The sequence below is a fragment of the Oreochromis aureus genome, linkage group 3 (genome assembly GCF_013358895.1).
Source record: "Oreochromis aureus strain Israel breed Guangdong linkage group 3, ZZ_aureus, whole genome shotgun sequence".
Classification (NCBI taxonomy): domain Eukaryota; kingdom Metazoa; phylum Chordata; class Actinopteri; order Cichliformes; family Cichlidae; genus Oreochromis; species Oreochromis aureus.
Genome location: NC_052944.1, coordinates 27651228 through 27673107, shown reverse-complemented (window position 1 = coordinate 27673107; position 21880 = coordinate 27651228). Strand labels below are relative to the sequence as shown.

Genomic DNA, 21880 nt, shown 5'->3' with positions numbered 1-21880 from the left:
CACTCACATCCTGGGCCATCTGACCTCAGGAATTCACATGACAAGGTGGGCCCAGGTTTCACAATGAGCTCACCCGAAACCCTGGCTGATTAGGTACCACACCCGCTTTCACACCTTGGCTCATGTGATTAGAGGATCACCAGGGGGTCCTTTGTCCCTCTTTGGGGGGATACTCCCACTGGGTTTAAATCTGGGACTCTCGGCCATTTGACCTTAGAACTGAAGAAGCTTCTCGGATGAGAGGTGAAACGTCTCCAAGCAACTCAAAGAAGTCCAGACGCTTTTCTTTGCAAATTCCTTGGACTACGATGACCTGGATGACTGAGAACCTTCACAGACATGTGACCGCAGCAGTATGCCAGAGGGAACGGCCGGCTGCAGGACCCTAATCGAGTGCTGAGTGTGCAACCTGCGAGACCATGAGATATGACGCCAGTAGCTAGAGACTCAGCAACCACACTTTCTTTTTTGGGATCAGGGGCAACAGAATCCTGGAAGGCTGCCCAGGCAGGCTCCTCACCACAACGATAAATAAACACAAACTGTCACCACCCACTAATCACACACAGTAGAACACAGTATTCTTGTTGTCCTGTGAAAGTACAAACCTGGAGAACAAGAATACTTATGCAAGAATGCTGCTTGTTGACTTCAGCCAGGGCTGGACTGGGACAAAAAATCGGCCCGGGCATTTTGACTAGAGACGGGCCCACCAGGATAGAGATTGAAAATGTGACGTCATTCAGGGGTAAAACCGCAAAGGATTCTGGGAACTTGTGGCAAGAGGTACTAGCGCACGCAGGCTTTCAATTGAACTCAGTTACACAGCGATAAAAAGAAACCCAAAAAATGGCAAGAAGCTGTTGTATTATTAACTGCAATAACCGGTCGCATGACAGCCACGGGAAGCCAACGGGTAAAGAGATCTTTTTTTTTTTTATCGGATTACATCGTTGAAGAGAAAGTTTTTAAGCCATGTTTCCGAAGTAAGAGCAGACGGATGGTCTGGATATACCAAATATAACGACTCAGAACACTCCAGCTCACATGTTAGTCTGCTCCAAGCATTCCTACAAAGGTCAGTGTTTTGTAGTAGTTAATACGTCATTTTTCTTAACATAATTGGTGATATAGGTTACAAGCAAGTCTGGCACTGAACAGAAATTGTCGCGCTATGCTTCTTTATTTATTGTGCATAAATAGTGAATTGTCCTGACAGAATATTGCATTTTGCTTCTGTTATTACCACGGTACATTGACAAAAACATATACTTTTATTCACAGGATAAAACAGTTGTTTTGTATCACTAATTGTCCAGTGCGATTACAGCATACAATATTATTGTCACTGCTACATTTCTGTAATGCGTACCAGAAATTATTTCCACTACTAATTAATTACCGTTGAGCTCAAAGGTTATATTAATAAACGGTTAACGAATGTGTATTTATGACGATGATTTGTGAGACTGATAAACTTACCTTTGTTTGTACGATGGTCTTTCGTTCTGCACGGTGCATTTCAAGATCTTGTACCCATCCATTGGTAAACTGTACCTGGGCTTGTTGCAGTGACCTGAAGTTATTAAACTTCATGAGTGTATGCACTCACTCCAAGAACTGTATAATTATAAATCTGAGCGTGGTGAAAGTTGGGCAGCACGCTAACGTCTTTTGTCCACTCTGTGTGCTCGTAAGGGTCTAACCCTTTCACTCCTTTGATTTTTTCCTCGTATCTTTTCTTTGCCTTTTTGTTGAGTCTGTCTTTGTACGGACCGGCACTGTTCTCCTTAGTTTTGTACATTCCTTTTTTGTGCGGCAAAGAAAAACCAAGAAGGTATTGGAACCGGAGAATGAATGTTTTGCGGTGCTGCAAATGCTTGCATTTGATGCGGTACTTGGATTGTTTTGCCTCGAGTTCCCGGCACGCAATGCACGAAAGTCACGTGATCTGTCAATCGCTATAGGAAAAACCATAAATTAAGACCAAGAACACTAGAGGTGAGACATGATCATTAATTAATATTAAAATTAATAAATGACAGATTTAGTGATATTTTCATAAACATCTCCTTTCCTTTTTTTGTTCTCCATTTTCTTTAGTTCGCCTATAACATTGCTAAACAAGGGGGAGGGTGCATCCGGCCTCCTAGGCTGTAATTGGTCCAGCCCAGAGTCGATCATGACCAATTGGCCAATCCAACACCTTTCATTATATATACCCTTTCCAAAAAAAAAAAAAAAAAAAGTCTATCGGCCCATAAAAAACAAAAATCGCCAGCGGCCCACCGGGCAAATGCCCGGTATGCCCGATGGCCAGTCCAGCAGTGACTTCAGCTCAGCATTCAGTACAGTTATTCCCTCCAAGCTGATCACCAACCTCGTGGATCTTGGAATCAGCAACTTAATCTGTAACTGGAACATGGACTTACTGACCAATAGAAGCCATTCTTAAGCGAAACAGGGAGGAAATGCTGAGTTACAAAAAAAATTACTCAAGAACTGGAGTGAAAATTAGTGACAGCTAGGGGTGGAGCCGAACCTGAATACGGTATTCGGAAAGGTACAAATAACGTGTTTTTAACGAATATTTATTTCGAACAAATACTTTAAAAAATATTTGTATTCGGGAACAAGGGAAAACTTTATATCAAAAAGCTGAGTTCATTATGAGACCGCAGTGCATGACCGGATGAGTGAGTGACGTGTGACAGAGGTGACCAAACCAAAGTGATATGTAATGTGTGCAAAAGTCAAATCAGCAGAGGCAGCTATATCAAACATTTGTCAACATCTGCTATGCATAATCACATGCACTTAAAGCATCCTCTCCTGGTACGGTCTGCCAACTCCCCCCACAAGCACCAATTCATCATCACATATGTTCTGCCCCTGCAAGTCAGTTTCACTGTCTGTTCAGCATCCTTGGACAGGTGGTGGTGGGGTTCATGATGTTCACAGTGGTATTTTATTAGTTGTTGGTTTAACCATGGATGAGGCAATGGCTGTTATGTTATTTTCTTTTCAATGACATTACATGTTCATTGCTGGATTTATGGAAAAACATCAATTAATACTGCATATCCATAATTATTATAATGAATATAATTAAAGAATACTTACACTATAACGTTAATTAGAAGTGTAACGCAAACAACTGGATTTTTATGCCTATTTTGAATTTTACTGGAATACAAATACAAATACTTTTCTCAACTAAACAAATACAAATACCGATACAAGCACCGGCTGCTTTGCACATCTCTAGTGACAGCACATCTTGTGGAGTGATGAATTGAAGCTGCAGTAATCATGCCTGCCCTCTGGTTGACTCTGGTTACTAGGGTGTCACTGCTGTCTCTTCCTCCACTCCAGTCACTGTGTCCCCGTCGGGTCCCCCAAACACTCATGCTAGCCTACCTTTTTTCTATCTCGCTCTCTGCTGTGTTTTTCCTTGCTCTCGCTTACTTTCTCTCTTTGTCAGTGTGTGTATGGCATTTGGGGGTTACCTCTCTCCTTCTGGTGTGGCTCCTCCAGTCTCTCCATCTTCCTGTGGACACTCACCTGTCACCAATCAGCTGTGCTGACTCAACTACAGCTCATCACTGATCAAGCTGACTATTTAAGACTGGAACAACGATTTAGTTCTGGCTAGATCGTTTCATCAGCTAGGTACGCTCTCGGCCTCCATCTTGTCTGGATTCTCTGTGTTGGATGTCCTGGATTAATGCCTGTTTCTAAATCTCTCTCCGAAAGCTGAACCTATATGCTCTATTCATGTGTGTGTGCATGCCCTGGGATGTCTGCAGTACCTGACATCCACTACTGAAACTCAAAAGCAAAAAACACCAGCTCTGTTAACTGCTTTTTTTCACTTGGCTAAACCTGTGAATAAACCCCTTTAAATTTTAACAGTGCTTTGGATGATCTTTAAAACAATTATGACAGTTTCTTCATGATTTGCAACAATCGACCAGGGATCAGTGTTTCATTCTCAGTCAACATCTTCATGGTGTTACTCTATATCAAGTCTGATTTGGTACTTCAAGATAAAAGCCTCTTAAAATCACATGTGTATGTCATAGCTTAATTCAGAATGCCAGAATTGGTAGTACATGGTGTACTATCAGTGTGAAGCAATATCTGGCTTTTCTGCAACATATTTTCATTGAAAACATTTCAAATGCTATCTTTAAACTATGTTATCTTATGTTCCCTCCAAATTCAAAATGTCTTCTGTGAGCATTTGCACAGGAGCTGATTTAATGCATATTTTGAGGTTATATTTTTCTGTTTATGTAAACAGTCAGTCTTCCTGAAGCCTCAGTAGATTTGTGGATTCTTTGTGGTATCTTATATTTGAATCTCTTTTAAGTTTTCAAAAACTGTATTTTTTTTGTATTACTACAACTTATTGTATATATTGAAGATATTATTGTAGCTTATCCAAAAGGCAATATACTTTTTTTTTTTGTACATATTCAAAAAGCGTTTTAGTCCTGCAGTCTGGATGTTGGGTAGCTTGGATATCACTGCCACTATGAATATACTAGAATCTACTAGAAATGCTAGGAATCCAGTCATTGATGACATTGTGACTTCAACCAACTGATTGCCTTAATTTATGTACAACATATTTTTACTGTTCTGATCCATGTGTTATGTTTGAGGATGGTATGTCTACACTATTGATTTAACAAACTAAGCAACAAAGCATTTCACCCTGGTTAAAGGGCACTGTTGCAACACTCACTGTAAGTATGTTCCCTCCCCAGATTTTGGAAAATATCAACAGTTACAGAAAACAATTCTCTCTTTCCAGTATTGACAAAAATTGAAGGATAAAACAATAGAATACCTGCTTTTTATTAAGCACATGGACACATTTGGGAATTAAAAACTTTTCAATACTTGCTACTAGCTTTTAATGTTTAATTTTGAAGACAACATCAAATACTAAACAAGCCTGTGGGCAAAGAAAACCCTACACCATAAGTAACTAAAAAACATTAGACTTCTTTCTAACTATATACTGGACCTGTAGAAATTGTTCCATGATGAACTTTTTGTGCTTTGTGCTTTCACCAAAATTGTGGCTCGTAAATCTATAAATGATTGACTTTTAAGATACCTGGAGACCAAATAGACGGGGCTGGTCATGGGTGTTACTGTCTGTGCTAAGTGGGAGGGGGCATGGAGGTTGAGGGGGTGTCTATTTAACAGACGCTGACTCTGAAGATCTTCGCAGTGAGTCATGGGCTGTTTACGAATTCTGACATGGACACTGTGTGTCCTCCTGAACTGGATCTGTGTGGATCAAGCGGTGGCTGAACCGTAAGTTTAAGTGTTCTTTATAAAGAAAAATAGAATTTGTTTGTTTTGTGACTGTGTGTAACATTTGTAGTTGAAGTTTGCACGAGTACTGGTTTGTGGTTTCCTTCTTTGTCAGTGCTTTATGTGTTCCTCTGTCTGTGTCTGCAGGCAGTACCTGGTGGCCATTCCTGCAGTTATAGAAGCTGGAGCTGAGTCCAAATTCTGTGCAAGTCTTCTGCAGCCCGGTGAGACTGTGGTCATGACTGTCACTTTGATGTCCAGAGAGGAGAATACAACCCTGCTCACACATACATCCAATGAAGAGTTTCATACATGTACTCAGTTTAAGGTGAGCTCCCTAAGATGGGTTTTGATTCACTTGGCAATTTCTAATTTTAAAAAAGGCTGCAGGTGAATACAATCAAGTATTTTAAACACAACACACAATTATTTATTTATTCTTATTTATTAATGTGTCTCATCCTCTAAATCACTTCTCTTAAAGGCTCCTTCAGTGGAAGGAGAAAAGATTCTGGATTTTGAGGTGGAGGTAAGAGGAGACACATTTCACGCAAAAGAAGTGAGAAAAGTCATGATCAAAGCCTACAAGGCCAGGACATTCATCCAGACGGATAAACCCCTCTACCTCCCTGGACAAACAGGTAAGAGTGAGCTGATGACCCATCAGAGCTAGACGGATTTGTTCTTATACAGATTCAGCCTCTTAGAATTTCTGCTCTGAGACAGTTCCCAGCTCCTGGGAGACCCCCTTTCCTGGGTGTATTGAACTTCCAATATGAACACGTCCCTTTCTGTCAAAAACAAAAACTTTTATTTCTATAATTTCCAATTATTTTAGTAGCATTTCATGCTGAAAAATGATCAAGTTTTGAACATTTAATCTGGCCACATTTGTGCAGCTCAACAAACTATTCCTAGCAAACATTCATTCATTTATTCATTTAAGCATAAAAAATTAAATAGATAAAAAGAACATGTGAAAGTACAGCAGTGCTGCACAATCCAAGCACTCTCTGTGTCACCTACACTTTTGAAATACATTTTAAATGTGTCATTCTCTGAGAGGTCCTGGTAATTATCAATTTCCCATTTTCACTTAGATTTAAGTTTTTAAACAAAATCATTTGGGATATACATATATACGTATATATGTATATTGTATTTGTATTCGAGTGCAATTCAAATGCCTAAAAATCAAGTTTTTTTGCGTTACACTTCTAAATAACATTATAGTGTAAGTATTCTTTAATTATATTCATTATAATAATTATGGATATGCAATATTAGTTGATGTTTTTCTATAAATCCAGCAATGAACATGTAACAAGGAACGTCATTGAAAAGAAAATAACATAACAGCCATTTCCTCATCCATGGTTAAACTAACAACTAATAAAATACCATTGTGAACATCAGGAACCCCACCACCACCCGCCCTCGTTGGAGGACACTGAAAAGACAGTGAAACTGAATTGCAGGGGCACAACAAGGCTGTGATGATGAATTGGTGCTTGTGGGGGTTTCATCTGCAGTACTGACTGTAAAATGCTTCCACACAGCAACACTCTTTTCTATTTGATTGCCCAAATCAATGTGGGGAGTTTCAGCTAAGTTAATGAGTGACGGGAAGCTATGCTTAGTCTATAGTTAATTAGTCTATAGTCTACATCTTGCTGTCTGCAAAACTAACTTAAACTAACTCCAACTCCCACAAGTGCATACAATTCGACACAACTACACAAGCATCGTTTTAACCTTTTAAACCGAACGTTAATGTTACTCTGTCAACAGCCTATTGTCTAAATTACCGAGCTAACAGAGCGAACATAAGAGCACCCGACTGCAGACGTCAGTAATGCAGCGTAATTGATTAATCTCCTGATCTTCGCGAAAGTTATAAACTGCCTCCGGAACCCAGTTAAGGTACAAATAATCTAGTCAAGAAAAAAAGTGTTTCTTGTTCCCAAATACAAATATTTTTTAAAGTATTTGTTTCAAATAGGTATTTGTAAAAATCACGTTATTTGTGCCTTTCCGAATACCGTATTCAGGTTCGGCTCCACCCCTAATATAACTGTTTTTTCTGAAGTGTTCATCATTATGATTGTATGATAAATGCAGAAGACTTGAGGAAAATTTAAAATGGATGAATATTATCTGTATTTCACTCACTTTAGCTATTCCATGGATGCTGCTTCAAAATGCAAGTTTTTATTAATTATAAAATCATTTTAAAAGCTACTGACTAAATGTATTCAACACATAAAATGACTGGCTTAAAACACTACAGACAAAACATAACAGTTGTAGCTGCAGTTTGGCTATTTGTAATTTCTGTAAAGAGACCACTTGTTCATGAAAATATCCTAATTGGAGAGTTTGCACTCTCTTATTGTAGCTGCCAGGAAAGTCTCTGGAGCTACTGTATGAGAGTGCAAACACATCATTAACATTAACATGGGCATTTTTTGTTAGGTTACAACTTAATATTTTGATTTGTCCAATAAATTTCTTTAAACTTTACAAAGTCTCTAGCTACCATCATTTCTTTAAACCTTTCATCGGAGAATTTCGATTTTCACCTGTTGTTATAAGTGCTCTCCGGGCTTTATGAAAGTCTTTTGCTGCAACCTGATATCACAACAAGGCGTGTATAGACATGGCAGTCCACCACGTCCATTTCACGCTTTTCCTCTACAAAGAAAAATATATATATATAAAAATATATATATAATATATATATAAAATATATATAAAATATATACACATTTAATTTAAGCTTGTTACAAATAGAATCAAAGAGAAAATTATATTAGTACTACTGCTTATTTGGCAATAATGATGTTGGAGAATGTGCCAGTTTCATTTCTTGGTCAGGATTTATTACTTATTAAGGTTTAAAATCTTTGAACTTCTTCCACAGTTCATTTCAGAGTCGTTGCGCTGGACTCCAAGTTTAGACCTGTCAGTCAGCTGGTGAGTGTTTCTGTCCCTCCTTTCCTCCTTGACTTTTATCACTCTGTTGAGTTTATCAGTCAACTTGCACTAACAAATCAATAGTACAATGTATTGTCTGTGTTTAGTAATGAGTTTTTACTTATTCTGTAATAACTCTAACAAGCAAACAGTTTAGCAATAGTCTTGGAGTGTACAAAATAACCTAAAAAAACATACTGTTGAAAAGTCAGTTTCATGTTAAATTGTGTTTTGTGTTTAATATTTTTGAATTTCTACCAAGCCTAAAGTTGGATAGAGAAATTGGTAGGACACTGTATAAGAAACCCATTTCCTCTAACAATTTTCTTACTTTTGTCCCTTTTGATTTTTTGTCTTTTAGTGCAATATGATTGAAATCAAGGTAAGAAAATAACCACACATCATTTTTTTCTTTTATAAATTCAGCATGTAAATCTAATAGGTTTCTTAAGAGTGTAAGCTCTCCTTAAAGCCAACAGCACAACAAAGCGCAACAACTCTGAAATTTATATGCTCATTCTGATATCAGTGTTTTACCGTGGTGCAATTTTGTTTAGCTATACATATATATATGTATATATACAGTATATTTTGTGTCAGATTATTTCTTACACTTTTACATCAAACACATAACTCTGATAAAACGAGTTTCTATAATTACAAAACCAACAAGAAGAAAAATATTATTACAAAAATCTAAAGGGGTGTCCAGGAAGTAACCAAAAGTGAGGTGACAACCAGAAACCACAGAAAGTGGCTGAAAAGAATTGCTTCATGCATATCACTTTGTAGCTGATAGGTGGTCACTCTGGTCACCTTTACCAAGTTAGAGGGTTAGGCAATCAGTGGTGTTCTTTGCTCTTGTGGTCTTCAATTGCTCATCTCAAAGTAGAGAAAGTGATCTTGGGATGTGCCAACATATCGCCAAGTATTTGTCACCAGTAGTTTCTTGGTGTTGTCAAATCATTTAGTTTCTTTGGCCTTTGGTCCCCATGTTACTGCGAATAGTTTCCAATGTGGACACAGCTTTCATGTTAAGATTTTTTTTTCTATGTCTTCTTAGCAACTGCAACAATTTCCAAGTTTAAAAAGAGACAACCTGCCCTCTGAAGTTCACCCTGCAATCTTTAAAGTTCTCATCTGCAGACAAACATGCTGTATTCCTTACACTGATGTAATTAGATCTTTATGCTCTTTGCTAATTTCCTTTACTCCTAAAAAGTAATATCACTTGTATCAATAAGTGGAAAATATTTGGAGACATATCTGCTGTCAGTTTGATTTATTTACTTTTTGGTTCTCTTTTGTCAGAGAGAACTACCTACACCATAACATGATACAGTCGGATAGAAAGAACATGAAACCAAAACACCAAAAGTATAGCTTCAGACATTTTAATTAGCCCATTGAGAGCATTCATTGGCTATAATGATTTCAAGTTCAGCGAGCGACATGAGAAAGATGGAAGCTAAATGAAAGAAATGGAAAATACCCAAAGATCAGCATGTATGGGAATTTCTACAACATCATATTTTTAGTGAAACATAAGAATAGCTCAATATTGAGTCAGATTTTCAAAAACCGGTATAAAAGATGTCTGTAGCTACTGTGATGTTGCACATACATTTGTGAAATCCCATTACGAAGCCTTGAAATGAAGAAAAATCTGCATATATCCCTGCGTTTTCTTGATGTTAATGTGACTATGAAGCCGTATGTTCACTGGCTAACAATTTGTCTGTTACAAAAATCATTAGCAAATGAGGATACTCTGGATAGTCATAACATCCCCTAGCAGTCTTTAAACAGAATGCAGGTTTAAGGCTTCAATTTTCTGACCAGAAAGCTACATCCATTATTCAAAGTTTTCACACACTCATCGTGGACCTGAATGTCATGATAATTTTGAAGCTTCTGGCACAATTCTAGGTACACATGACAATGCCACTGGTTTTCCTTAATACTGCTTAGGGGTGTTACTACTCATGGTTGCATCATCCACATGGCAGGCGGGGGATATCATCACGGCCATCTATCAGCCAGCAATTGGTCAGGATTCCATCATGGTACTGTCAGGGATGAGGAGGCCATTTTAAGTGGCTGTATCTGTATGTTATCTTTAGGGAAACAGAACCAGGAGCGTGGCTAGAACATATTTTCACCTGTATTCATGTGTTCATTTTATGTGTCATAAACACCCACTCCTCTTTGAATGTATTTAACAGGATCCCAATAACAACAGGATTGGACAGTGGTTAAATGAAACATCCAATAATAAAATATTGCAGCTTTCATACTCCTTGAACTCTGAGGCCCCTGAAGGAACGTACCAAATAATAGTGTCTGTGGGTGAAGATAAATTTGGTCACAGATTCAAGGTGGAAAAGTATGGTAAGTCAGGTCTTTAAATCTTTTTACATTCTGTTTCTAAGATTCTTAATACAATGCAGATGCTAACTTTGATATTTTGTCCCCAGTTTTACCCAAATTTGACGTAACAGTAAATGTATCTGAAGAAGTGAGTATTGGACAGGAAGATGTTGATATTAAATTATGTGCAAAGTAAGTAGCAGTCATTTGTTGAGAAATGGCAATTTAGAGTCTCACAAAACCTGAGTTTTGTTTTGGAATTAATTTTAATAGGTACACATTTGGACAGCCTGTTCCAGGAAGTGTTACAATTACGATGTGCCGACCTCTTCATTACTCTGTTGTCCTCGCTTCGAAACAGGCGCCCTGCCACACAGAGACCAAACGGGTACAGTAGTTCCAGTCTCATATTTCTCCTGAAACAATGTGCAGATAAAAGCAGACCACATGCCCATGCAGAAGGTTTCTGTATGTCAGCGATCATGCAGCACCATCATTAAGAAAAACTCTCTTCTGTGTGAAGTACTGTTCCTATTAGGGCTAGGTATCGTCACTGCTTTCTAAAACTGATTCAATTCTGATTCACAAGGTCCTGATTCAATTCAATTCAATTCAATTCAATTTTACCTCAGTCAGAAATATTATAATAATGATAATATATCTTGGACATGCACTGTTGAAAGAACCCTCTAAACCTTGTAAATTAAAAACATTTAATTCCAAATTATTTGACCAAATTAATTTCTCTCCAATTACAAACTCTGTGTAAACTATCTAGGTATACAAACAAAGCTGAGACTTGTGAGATTTCATCAGAGATGTAATCATCACAGCAGATGCCTTTGTGTCAAAGTAACTGAGGATAAGACACAAACAAACATGAAGGAGATTTTCCTTCCCTGGCTTTTTATAGCAGATAACCCCTTTAAAAATATTTTGCAGTAGATAAAAACTCTGACAAACCAATGAAACAATAGAGGAACATTACCTGATGCTGCTGAAGTGAAGCAGAGGAAAGTTACAGAGATTTTATTAGAGACAGAGCTAAGTGTTTTTCAAATCTTGCACAATTTGTAAAAGTTCAATTTCTTCAGTATTAAACAGCAGAAATGAGGCTTTCTTATCAGAGGTCACTTTTGAAAAAGAAAAAAGAAGAAAGAAACAGCGGCCAAAGGTGCTATACAGAACGGAGAGTGACAAAACTTGCAGTTTCAGAATTTGTGAACTCTCAGCATTCAGCACCTGGCATGTCTTCGTACGTGCTGTCATGTCACGTTTTGCAGCTGATTAGTGCAGTGGTAAGATTACACACCTTCGGAGTGGGAGTCAAAAGTTCGATTCCCACCAGGTATTCAGTAAGGGTCCTGGCTAGACCCCCCCATGCTAAAAACCAAGCCCTGGAATGGTATGGCTATGTCTGCAGCCTGTCTACAGCTCGGACACAAGCATTTCACTACATGTTGTAACCTGTATAATTGTGTATGTGACAAATAAAGGTTGTTTGCTTTGTGTTAACATCTTTTTGCGGAATCAGTTTACCTGCTCTCATCTGCTGTTTTAGCTGTTGGGCTTTTGCTTAAATAGTTTTGTGAGCTTTAAGTCGAGAATCTGGCGTTTCTGGCAAAATACATTTATATTTAAAATTTGATTCAGGATTTAATCTTGCATTATTCAAATTAAAATCGATTTGAAATGGCATATCGATTTTTTAACCCCACCCCTAGTCCCTTTGAGAGTAGTTTATCTCAGACTATGCCCAGTTTGGCTTGTTCATTTTAGTCTTCATCACTAGTTGAGTGTGTGGGCTCTGTGTGCAGATGGGCCACATATTTTGGGCTTGCCACCTTTAATGCTGACATGCAGGGAGGGGAGCAAGTAGGTCTTTCTACACCACTGTTTCATGTACCTGGGGTTTAGCTGGTGAGTCTGGGCTGATCGCAACCCCGGGTCACTTCTTCCAAACTTCAGAGGGTGGGGTGGATGTGTATCTGTGTATGTGTGTTTGTCTTTCACTGCCTCTGTGAAGTTAAGTCATGCAGCTCTAGCTAGCCATAAAAAGACAGAATCAGTCTATGGATTCAGCTGTAAGACTTTAGTGGCCTAGTATGAAGCAAGTTGAGATGTTTAAGCTTAGCACAGTTGAGATGCTACATCTGTTTATGGTTTGTCAGCTGTACAGTAGCTAAGAGTAAAGCTCTCATGAGACAACACCACCACCCAGAATAGCATTGGATGCCCTCTGCCTTTCCTGAAAGATCTTTTGAGTTACATTTTGAGTTAAAAAAGTCAAAATTTTGAGAATTTCAAGTCAAATTTGTTATAAGCACAACAGTTGTATGATTTTTAAGACCCTCTTTTTAGGCATTTTTGAAAATTCTGTATTATAAAACACCAGGTTATAGATTCAGTCGTATCCACTGGTTTGTGTTCATTATTTATAAATGCTGAATTTTTGTCAAGGATGGCTGTGTGGCAGGTAGGAGTAGGACCCAAATGCAGGACTTGAACAAAAGGGTTAACTGAAAGAGGCAGCTTTATACCGCTGTAGATAAAACACTCAAAACAACAGATGGAGGACTAAATACACAGAGGATAACAAGGGGATGTAAAACAGGAGGGAAATATAGCTGAAATTAATCAGACATGACAAGGAGGAATCATAACTGAATACACTGTACACAGGACAAGGAGAGACACTAAACCACGGACTGACAGGTAAAAGGGAACAGAGGGCAAGAGACATGACTGGGAAACAGGTGAATAAACATGGAGACATGACAGACTATACATGGAACATGGACACAGAGGAGGAGAAGAAACAAAACCACTAAATCAAAGAATATAAATTAAACCAGAAAACGCAAACACTGGGTCACAGACCATGACAATTATAGGTATTCCTCTTACTCCATTTTGTTTCGTCTGCTATTATGAATATATTCTTTGGCTGATGCTTGAGCCAGTGTGTCAGCTCTTAATGAGCTAAACGATTAAATAATGAGTTTGAGCCTTTGTTTCACGAGTAACATTGGTAGAGTTTTGACTGACTTAAGTGATTGTAACAAAATCCAAAGTGTTGCAGCCAGCTTAAAGTTTGATGTAAGTTTTCATTGTATGATTTATGTTTTGTTGTGTTGGCCATTCTAGGCAGACAAGACAGGCTGTACAGTTGTTACCTTCAAGATGTCAACCTTCAAAAAAACTAACAAAAAATTCCTTCAAGATGAGCTGATTGTCAGTGCGAAAATGGAAGAGGAGGGAACAGGAAAGTCTTGCAGTTGTTATTTTTAATTTTATTTTATTAGTTACATTTTTTTAAATTATACCTTATTGTCTAACATTTAAGTTTTGTATTCAGGCATTTCACAGGAACAAGAAAAGAGAATAAGAATTTCCTACATGCTTGGAAAAGTGTATTTTGTTGATATGCCGAGGATTTATGAACCAGGATCAAATGTCGAAGGAAAAGTAAGTTCAAAATGTTTTTCTTCAGTTTAGTTGTGTCATAGTGCTACAGAATTTGTAATGTAGTGTAAATAATTTGGGTTGTAGTAATGAAACATTGTGGTTTAAACAGGTTAAAGCAGTTTACTACAATGACACACCCATTTCCAAAGCACCTGTGTATCTGTTTGTGGAAGAATATGGGTCGGCACACTTGCTAAAAATTCTAACAACTGACAGCAACGGTGTCGCTGAGTTTTCATTCAGCACAGATAACTTCGATGAGGATATTAAACTCCATGTAAGTAATTACACTGAAACTGTAACTGTAACTGTTAAGTTTATTTTACATTAGCTTGCTTCTAAAACCTTCCATTTTTTTCTTCTTCATCAACTTATTTTATGCTTCTTTTTTACAAATTCAGGCAACCCTGACACCAACCCTAAATGATCCAAGATATAGAACTGTTTTTTATTATAATGGATTTCACATACTGTATAAGTCCCAACCTCACGTTCAAGATGCAAAAACATTCAGCTCGCTGGAAGTGAAGATGAAGGATAAAATCCTTTCCTGTGATGCAGAAGAGGATATATCTATACGGTACACTATAGTGAGGGAAGCAGTAATCTCCATGGATGTGATGTATCTGGTGAGTTATTTCTTGTCACAAGTTCACCCATACACACACACACACACACACACACACACACACACATATATATATATATTTTTTTTTTCTTCTTTCTTATATATACATTATCTTCTATATTCTTCAGGTATTGTCCAGAGGAGCTATTGTCATGCAAGGATTTAAACAGATTACAGTTAAACATCAGTCAGGTATGTAAAGCATGGTTGAAATCATGAGTTCATCAGATTCTTTTGTAATATTATGTTTTACAAAAGGCTACCCTTTAAAAAAAAAGTTTGGTGATTAATTAAAGAAGGTGTATATATTGGCTTTTTTTGGTTTTCTTGTTTGTTTCAGTGAATGAGGGTGAGGTGTCCTTTAAATTGAGAATTTCTCCTGACATGGCACCAGTCGTCCAGATTGTAGCTTATGCTGTACTTCCCCGTAAGATTGTGATCGCCCACAGTGCTGACTTCTCCACTGAGAAGTGCTTCAGTAACAAGGTATGTGTTGTTGTAAACTGTGTGCAGCTGTGTTAGTTATATTTATCAGTGTAAGTTTAAAGTGTAGGTTTAAAGCATGCCTTTCATATGAAACCATGACATACAAAAAACAAACTTCAATCCAAGTGGCACAGACTTGTCACTCCAAACACGGAGGTCACAGCTTTTGCCAGCATGGAGTGGGCAGTGATCACTACACCTGAACTCGAAAAACCACATGAAAGCTAATGAATGGTTTCTGTGTTATACAGGCTTGAAGTTTTGTTCTTTTAAAACCATTAAAGTTTAGATGGTGTGATGTATGATTTGTGTGTGTCAGGTGTCATTGGAGTTCACGCCTTCTTCAGCTGTCCCAGGAGAAAAAAACAACATGCAGGTGACGGCCCTTCCACACTCTCTGTGTGGTGTGAGTGCCATCGACAAGAGTGTCCTCATAGAGGAGCCTGGGAATATTCTGGATGTAGATAAGGTAACTGTGGTCTCAGCCACAGCATGCATTCTTTACTCTCAGTCTCTTCTAGTGTCATAAGTAGCAGACATTATATGAAGGCAACATGGCACTCAGTTTTGGGGGAAGTTCCATAATTGCACAGACAGGGATTCTCCTGCATCCGAAGAGCCAATTAAAACCGATGAGAACGAGTATGAGGTTCATAACAGTTTAAGCTGTGTCATGGCAGTATCTCTCTTCCTTGCTGTGTAACCATAGCATCATTTCAGTTATCTGGTTTGTTGAACCACTGTTTGTATATAACTTTAAGCATTCATGGTATAAGTTTAAATTTCAGAAGAACAGAAAGTTTTTGAAACCTTATTTTTAATAAATAACTGTGTGGAGGTGTTTCAAGTTACATGGCCTAATTGTAAATGTTGCTTCTAGATTGGTTTTGTTGGCCACTCAGAGGTTTTGTTCTCTTCCTTTTTTTCTGTTTGTTTTCTTTTTTTGTATAATACAACTATACATACAGTTCAAAACTGATTTTGTTATGAAAAAGATTTGTATGCGTGTATAACACATATAAAGTACAACGTTTGAATAATAACAAATTGAATACACATTTTATATACCCAAAATTCAGTTGACACGCTGAAATTCAAGTACATAACTGTAATTTTACATGTTTTTCAGAGATGACAATACTAATAATATATTAGCATAAAAAAAACTTTGATTAAAGAGCTTGCACATACTGGTGGATTACCCATTACAAAAACATAAGAACATGATTTTGGTAATAAACAATACTGTTCATTTAACACAGTGGTGGTATAGAACTTTGAGTGGTGATGTGATAAATTTTAAATAAGTTCAGACCCTTAATCTGATTTTCTCAGTTGTTTAAATTTCCTAAAACAACATTTATTTGTAATTGTATACCTTTGAACCATTTTTCTGTTCAGATATTTAATTTGCTGCCTGTCTGGAAAGCATCTTTTATCCCATATAAGCTTCAAGACCCATATTCAACTAAATGCTGGAATGTGAGAAAAAGAAGATATATTGCACCTGATCAATATAAAGAAGCCTACATAACTTTCCAGGTAATATATAAATATTTTCCACGAGCATGTGTTGTGTGTTTGACATATACAAAATATAGATCCAGCTTCTTGGTACTGGCCTTAAACCTTGACTCTTTCAAATGTTCCACATGATGTGACTCTTAATCAGTGTTCGGGAGTAACAGAATACATGCACCGGCGTTATCTATTTAAAATACAAATTATGAGCAACTGTATTCCGTTCAGTGTTGGGTAAGTCACTTAAAAAAGTAATTAATTACTAATTACTTAATCAATATTGTATTTAAAATACTTATCTAATTACTGTGTCTGAAAAGTAACTTAATTACTCAATAAGTAATTTAATTAAATACTTCTTAAAATCCCTATGAACCTTGAGTGGACAAACAATAGAAATTAAAATTCTTTAAATAATAAATAATTTTTTGAAAAAAACATGCAAGTCAACATGAAATAGTTTAGCCTTTTAGCTTTTCTGAATCATCTTTATATATGTCTAGCGTACGGTGGCCCTGAAGTGCAAACCACAAAAACAAATCACAAAACGCACAACAAATTGAAAAGCGCAAAAATAAATTGAAAAGCGCAAAAACAAATTGAAAAGCGCAAAAACAAATCTCTTAACGCAAAAATAAATTGAAAAGCGCAAAAACAAATCACAAAACGCACAACAAATTGAAAAGCCCCAAAACAAATTGAAAAGCGCAAAAACAAATCTCTTAACGCAAAAACAAATTGAAAAGCACAACAACAAATCACTTAATGCAAAAACAAATTCACTTACCGCAAAAACAAATTCACTTAACGCAAAAACAAATTGAAAAGCGCAAAAACAAATCTCTTAACGCAAAAACTAATTGAAAAGCGCAACAACAAATCACTTAATGCAAAAACAAATTCACTTACCGCAAAAACAAATTCACTTAACGCAAAAACAAATTGAAAAGCGCAAAAACAAATCTCTTAACGCAAAAACTAATTGAAAAGCGCAACAACAAATCACTTAATGCAAAACAAATTCACTTACCGCAAAAACAAATTCACTTAACGCAAAAACAAATTGAAAAGCGCAAAAACAAATCACAAAACGCACAACAAATTGAAAAGCGCAAAAATAAATTGAAAAGCGCAAAAACAAATTGAAAAGCGCAAAAACAAATCTCTTAACGCAAAAATAAATTGAAAAGCGCAAAAACAAATCACAAAACGCACAACAAATTGAAAAGCCCCAAAACAAATTGAAAAGCGCAAAAACAAATCTCTTAACGCAAAAACAAATTGAAAAGCACAACAACAAATCACTTAATGCAAAACAAATTCACTTACCGCAAAAAAACAAATTCACTTAACGCATAAAAAACAAATTGAAAAGCGCAAAAACAAATCTCTTAACGCAAAACTAATTGAAAAGCGCAACAACAAATCACTTAATGCAAAAACAAATTCACTTACCGCAAAAACAAATTCACTTAACGCAAAAACAAATTGAAAAGCGCAAAAACAAATCTCTTAACGCAAAAACTAATTGAAAAGCGCAACAACAAATCACTTAATGCAAAAACAAATTCACTTACCGCAAAAACAAATTCACTTAACGCAAAAACAAATTGAAAAGCGCAAAAACAAATCACAAAACGCACAACAAATTGAAAAGCGCAAAAACAAATCTCTTAACGCAAAAACAAATTGAAAAGCGCAAAAACAAATCACAAAACGCACAACAAATTGAAAAGCGCAAAAACAAATCTCTTAACGCAAAAACAAATTGAAAAGCGCAAAAACAAATTCACTTAACGCAAAAACAAATTCACTAAACGCAAAAACAAATTGAAAAGCGCAACAAGAAAAACCAAACCGGAAGAGGTAGGTACCAATGCTGCAACAACAGGCATCACTGATTGGATGATGGATCCGGTAGCCTTTTGAACCGGAAGTTGTTCTGCCGAACGTGGTTATGAGAAAGAGCAGTCAACGGCTGTATCCCAATTCAGGGTCTGCAGCCTTAAAGCACGCAGCCTCAACGGTCTTCAAAGGGCGCAGACTCAAAGACCGCTAAGGCCGGAAGTGCGAGGCTTGTGAAATGGGACGGTCTAGCCTCCGTCGCGCTGCCCAGGTTGCCTAGCAACCATAACACCAACCGCTGGAAACGTTTCATACAGCTTTGACGGAAATGAAGGAGAACATATTTTGTTCGTGTGTTTGTTTCTACACGAGCTTTGTGTGATTTAATACGTATCTGAGGCTGAGACCACAGGACTGTAAAATATGATTGCTGGCCTTCATATCTGTACTGAACAGTCATTTAAGATTAGCTAGTAAATAACAATTAGCTAATGTTGTTCATGAGACTAAAGTCAGTGTAAATATGATATGGCCAATATTATAGTTATTATATTAATCATAAGTTATTACAGCAGTGAGTTTGAACTCTCAAATCAAATCACTTCTATTGTCACATCACATGTGCAGGTACACTGGTACAGCACATGTGAGTGAAATTCATATGAGTGAACTCTGTGTCTAATACTGAGCTTCAGTAAAGATTCAAGTTGCAATTATTTATATGTCCTATCACCTTAAATCTTCACTCAAAGACAAGTATCTCTGACAGTGTATATACAGATGTATTATATATAAGAGACAAACATTGTTCTTTCAATATGTTGGCATTACTAAATTTGGCTCAATGCTTACATATATGTGTAAAAAGAAAATGTACGAGCTGTGATAACTGTTTCTGATAGAATGAAGATCAGACTGATATATGAAATATCCCTTTATTGGGTGAGAAAATCAGACCATGTCATAACTGCTTTAAGTCATACAGAATAGATATCAGAGCCTTAAACAGGCCGACTTCTGCTAAATGGGTCAAACTGGGCAGAAAGTCTACAAACACATAACATCCTTATAGAATATGATGTAACACTATAGATCAACTTACCTCAGAATATATAAAGCATATAAACAATTACAGCAATATGATGCAACAAACACAGCAGTACTACTAATCCAAAATACTCAAAGCTTCATAGAACTGAAACAAACATTTATTTTTAGCGCCATTCTGCTGCTGATACATACTTTAGGTTTCTGAACATTAAACTTGTTGCTGCCTTTCATAGTGTGTAACTTGAAGGCCCTGAGTACTTTCTCCCACACTGAAAACACTGGGATGATAACATTATTTGAACATTACCTAATAAGACTGATTCAGGACAGACAATTAGTTATGTTAAACTTTTCTAGCAGTCCTTCACAAACAGGGAACAGTCTGTCTATTCTCTCCATCTGTCAGCTGCTGCTGGCTCTTCCTCCTCCTCTTCCTCACACACTGCTGAGTTTGTCCTGGTGGATCATCAGGGTGCAAAGCCTCACAGATGATGTGCAGCAGTGGGTCCCTCAGTCTGTCCTCACTCTGGACACTTGCAGTTGTCACACATGGAAATCAAATGTGTGATAAGCTGCAGGATTCAAACACAAGTGTAACTTATAAATACATGTTCATACTTTTATTCCACAATCAGAGAGAAAGAAACAGAGAGAGAGTGCAGGACAGACAGACAGGTGACAGTCTCAGGTGTACACACTGCTACAAAACAGCACAAGAGAAGGAGGATTTAGTGTTTGTGTTATTACGAGTGCTAAACAAGAAGAGTTCCCAGATGGTACAGTGGACACATGTGTGACTCCTGTGATTAAAGCATCTTTCTTTCAGCTTAACGAGTGAACCGTCAGCTCGTTCAAACACACGTTAAAGTCCGTTTGGCTCGACACCACCGAACAGAGGCAGCAATATAACATAGCTAACATTAACAGTGCAGTGAATCCTGCTTGTGCCGTCATATTCAGGACTGCAAACCGAGCAGCATCACTGACTTTCAGCTTGTTGTGTTTGTGGATATATGACTGACTTTAATTATCCATAAAATCATCACATTCTCTGTAAGATTAAGGTCAACTATTGTATTATATTTTAAATGCTTTAAAACAAAGTAAACGCTGAAAGTACAAACATCGCTAATGGCAATTAACTTTGCCGACATGTGGCCAACAGTAGTGTTTTAATGTTCCTCATTATTAAACATTTGCGCATAAAAAAGTGACATCATATTCAGTACTTACGTTTAACAGTTTACTCTTCGGCCGCTCCGGTTCTGCCGTCTGCGGCAAAATTATCCACAGTGACTGCCGCGCTATAAATTGTGGGATATGTTGGGCCATGAAGTCTACACCGACACAGCCTTAAAATTCAGGGAAATGAAGGACGCATTTTAGGGCCGCATTTCGAGCAGCCTTTGAATTGGGACAGCCTTCGGCGCGCTGCTGTGACGTAATCGGCCTTAAAATGCAGCCTTTAAGGCTGCAGACCCTGAATTGGGATACAGCCAACATGTTTTGTCCAAGTTGTGGAAAAAAGTTGGTAGAGCAGTCACCAAACTTCCGAACAGAACAACTTCCGGTTCAAAAGGCTACCGGATCCATCATCCAATCAGTGATGCCTGTTGTTGCAGCATTGGTACCTACCTCTTCCGGTTTGGTTTTTGTTTTTGCGCTTTTCAATTTGTTTTTGCGTTAAGTGAATTTGTTTTTGCGTTAAGTGAATTTGTTTTTGCGCTTTTCAAATTGTTTTTGCGTTAAGTGAATTTGTTTTTGCGCTTTTCAAATTGTTTTTGCGCTTTTCAATTTGTTTTTGCGTTAAGTGAATTTATTTTTGCGCTTTTCAATTTGTTTTTGCGTTAAGAGATTTGTTTTTGCGCTTTTCAATTTGTTTTTGCGCTTTTCAATTTGTTGTGCGTTTTATGATTTGTTTTTGTGGTTTGCACTTCAGGGCCACCGTACTAGCGCAACAGTGAGTGGCTTCAACACGATACAAAACTCCTTTAGGAACAGATTCTCCCGATCAGTGAAGCATTTGATTCCAAACTGAGTGCAGACAGTATTTAATTCAGCAAGGGAAAAGTCAGTGATCCTGGACAGGGCGTCATGAAATGAATTCCATCGTGTTGAAACAGGCACTATGAGTTTTTTCTTGAAAAAATTATCTACTAACTCTGAAGCAACAGATACACGGTTTGCTTTTGCCCACATTGC

At 37.3% G+C, this 21880-nt stretch overlaps 1 protein-coding gene across 2 annotated transcripts in view; it reads left to right on the top strand.

The window, feature by feature from the left end:
- Positions 1-5241: 5241 nt before the first annotated feature.
- LOC116327035 (alpha-2-macroglobulin-like) overlaps positions 5242-21880 on the top strand; it is a 36031-nt gene continuing 19392 nt past the window's right edge. For both annotated transcript variants that reach the window (XM_039609800.1, XM_039609799.1), the window contains exons 1-16: positions 5242-5334; positions 5482-5662; positions 5819-5975; positions 8258-8310; positions 8672-8692; positions 10536-10701; positions 10788-10872; positions 10954-11068; positions 13828-13945; positions 14039-14148; positions 14258-14425; positions 14550-14777; positions 14905-14968; positions 15117-15262; positions 15582-15731; positions 16664-16804. In XM_039609800.1, coding sequence (XP_039465734.1) covers positions 5255-5334; positions 5482-5662; positions 5819-5975; positions 8258-8310; positions 8672-8692; positions 10536-10701; positions 10788-10872; positions 10954-11068; positions 13828-13945; positions 14039-14148; positions 14258-14425; positions 14550-14777; positions 14905-14968; positions 15117-15262; positions 15582-15731; positions 16664-16804 — 1983 coding nt within the window. In that variant the 5' untranslated portion in view covers positions 5242-5254. The remainder of the gene's footprint in view (positions 5335-5481; positions 5663-5818; positions 5976-8257; positions 8311-8671; positions 8693-10535; positions 10702-10787; positions 10873-10953; positions 11069-13827; positions 13946-14038; positions 14149-14257; positions 14426-14549; positions 14778-14904; positions 14969-15116; positions 15263-15581; positions 15732-16663; positions 16805-21880) is intronic.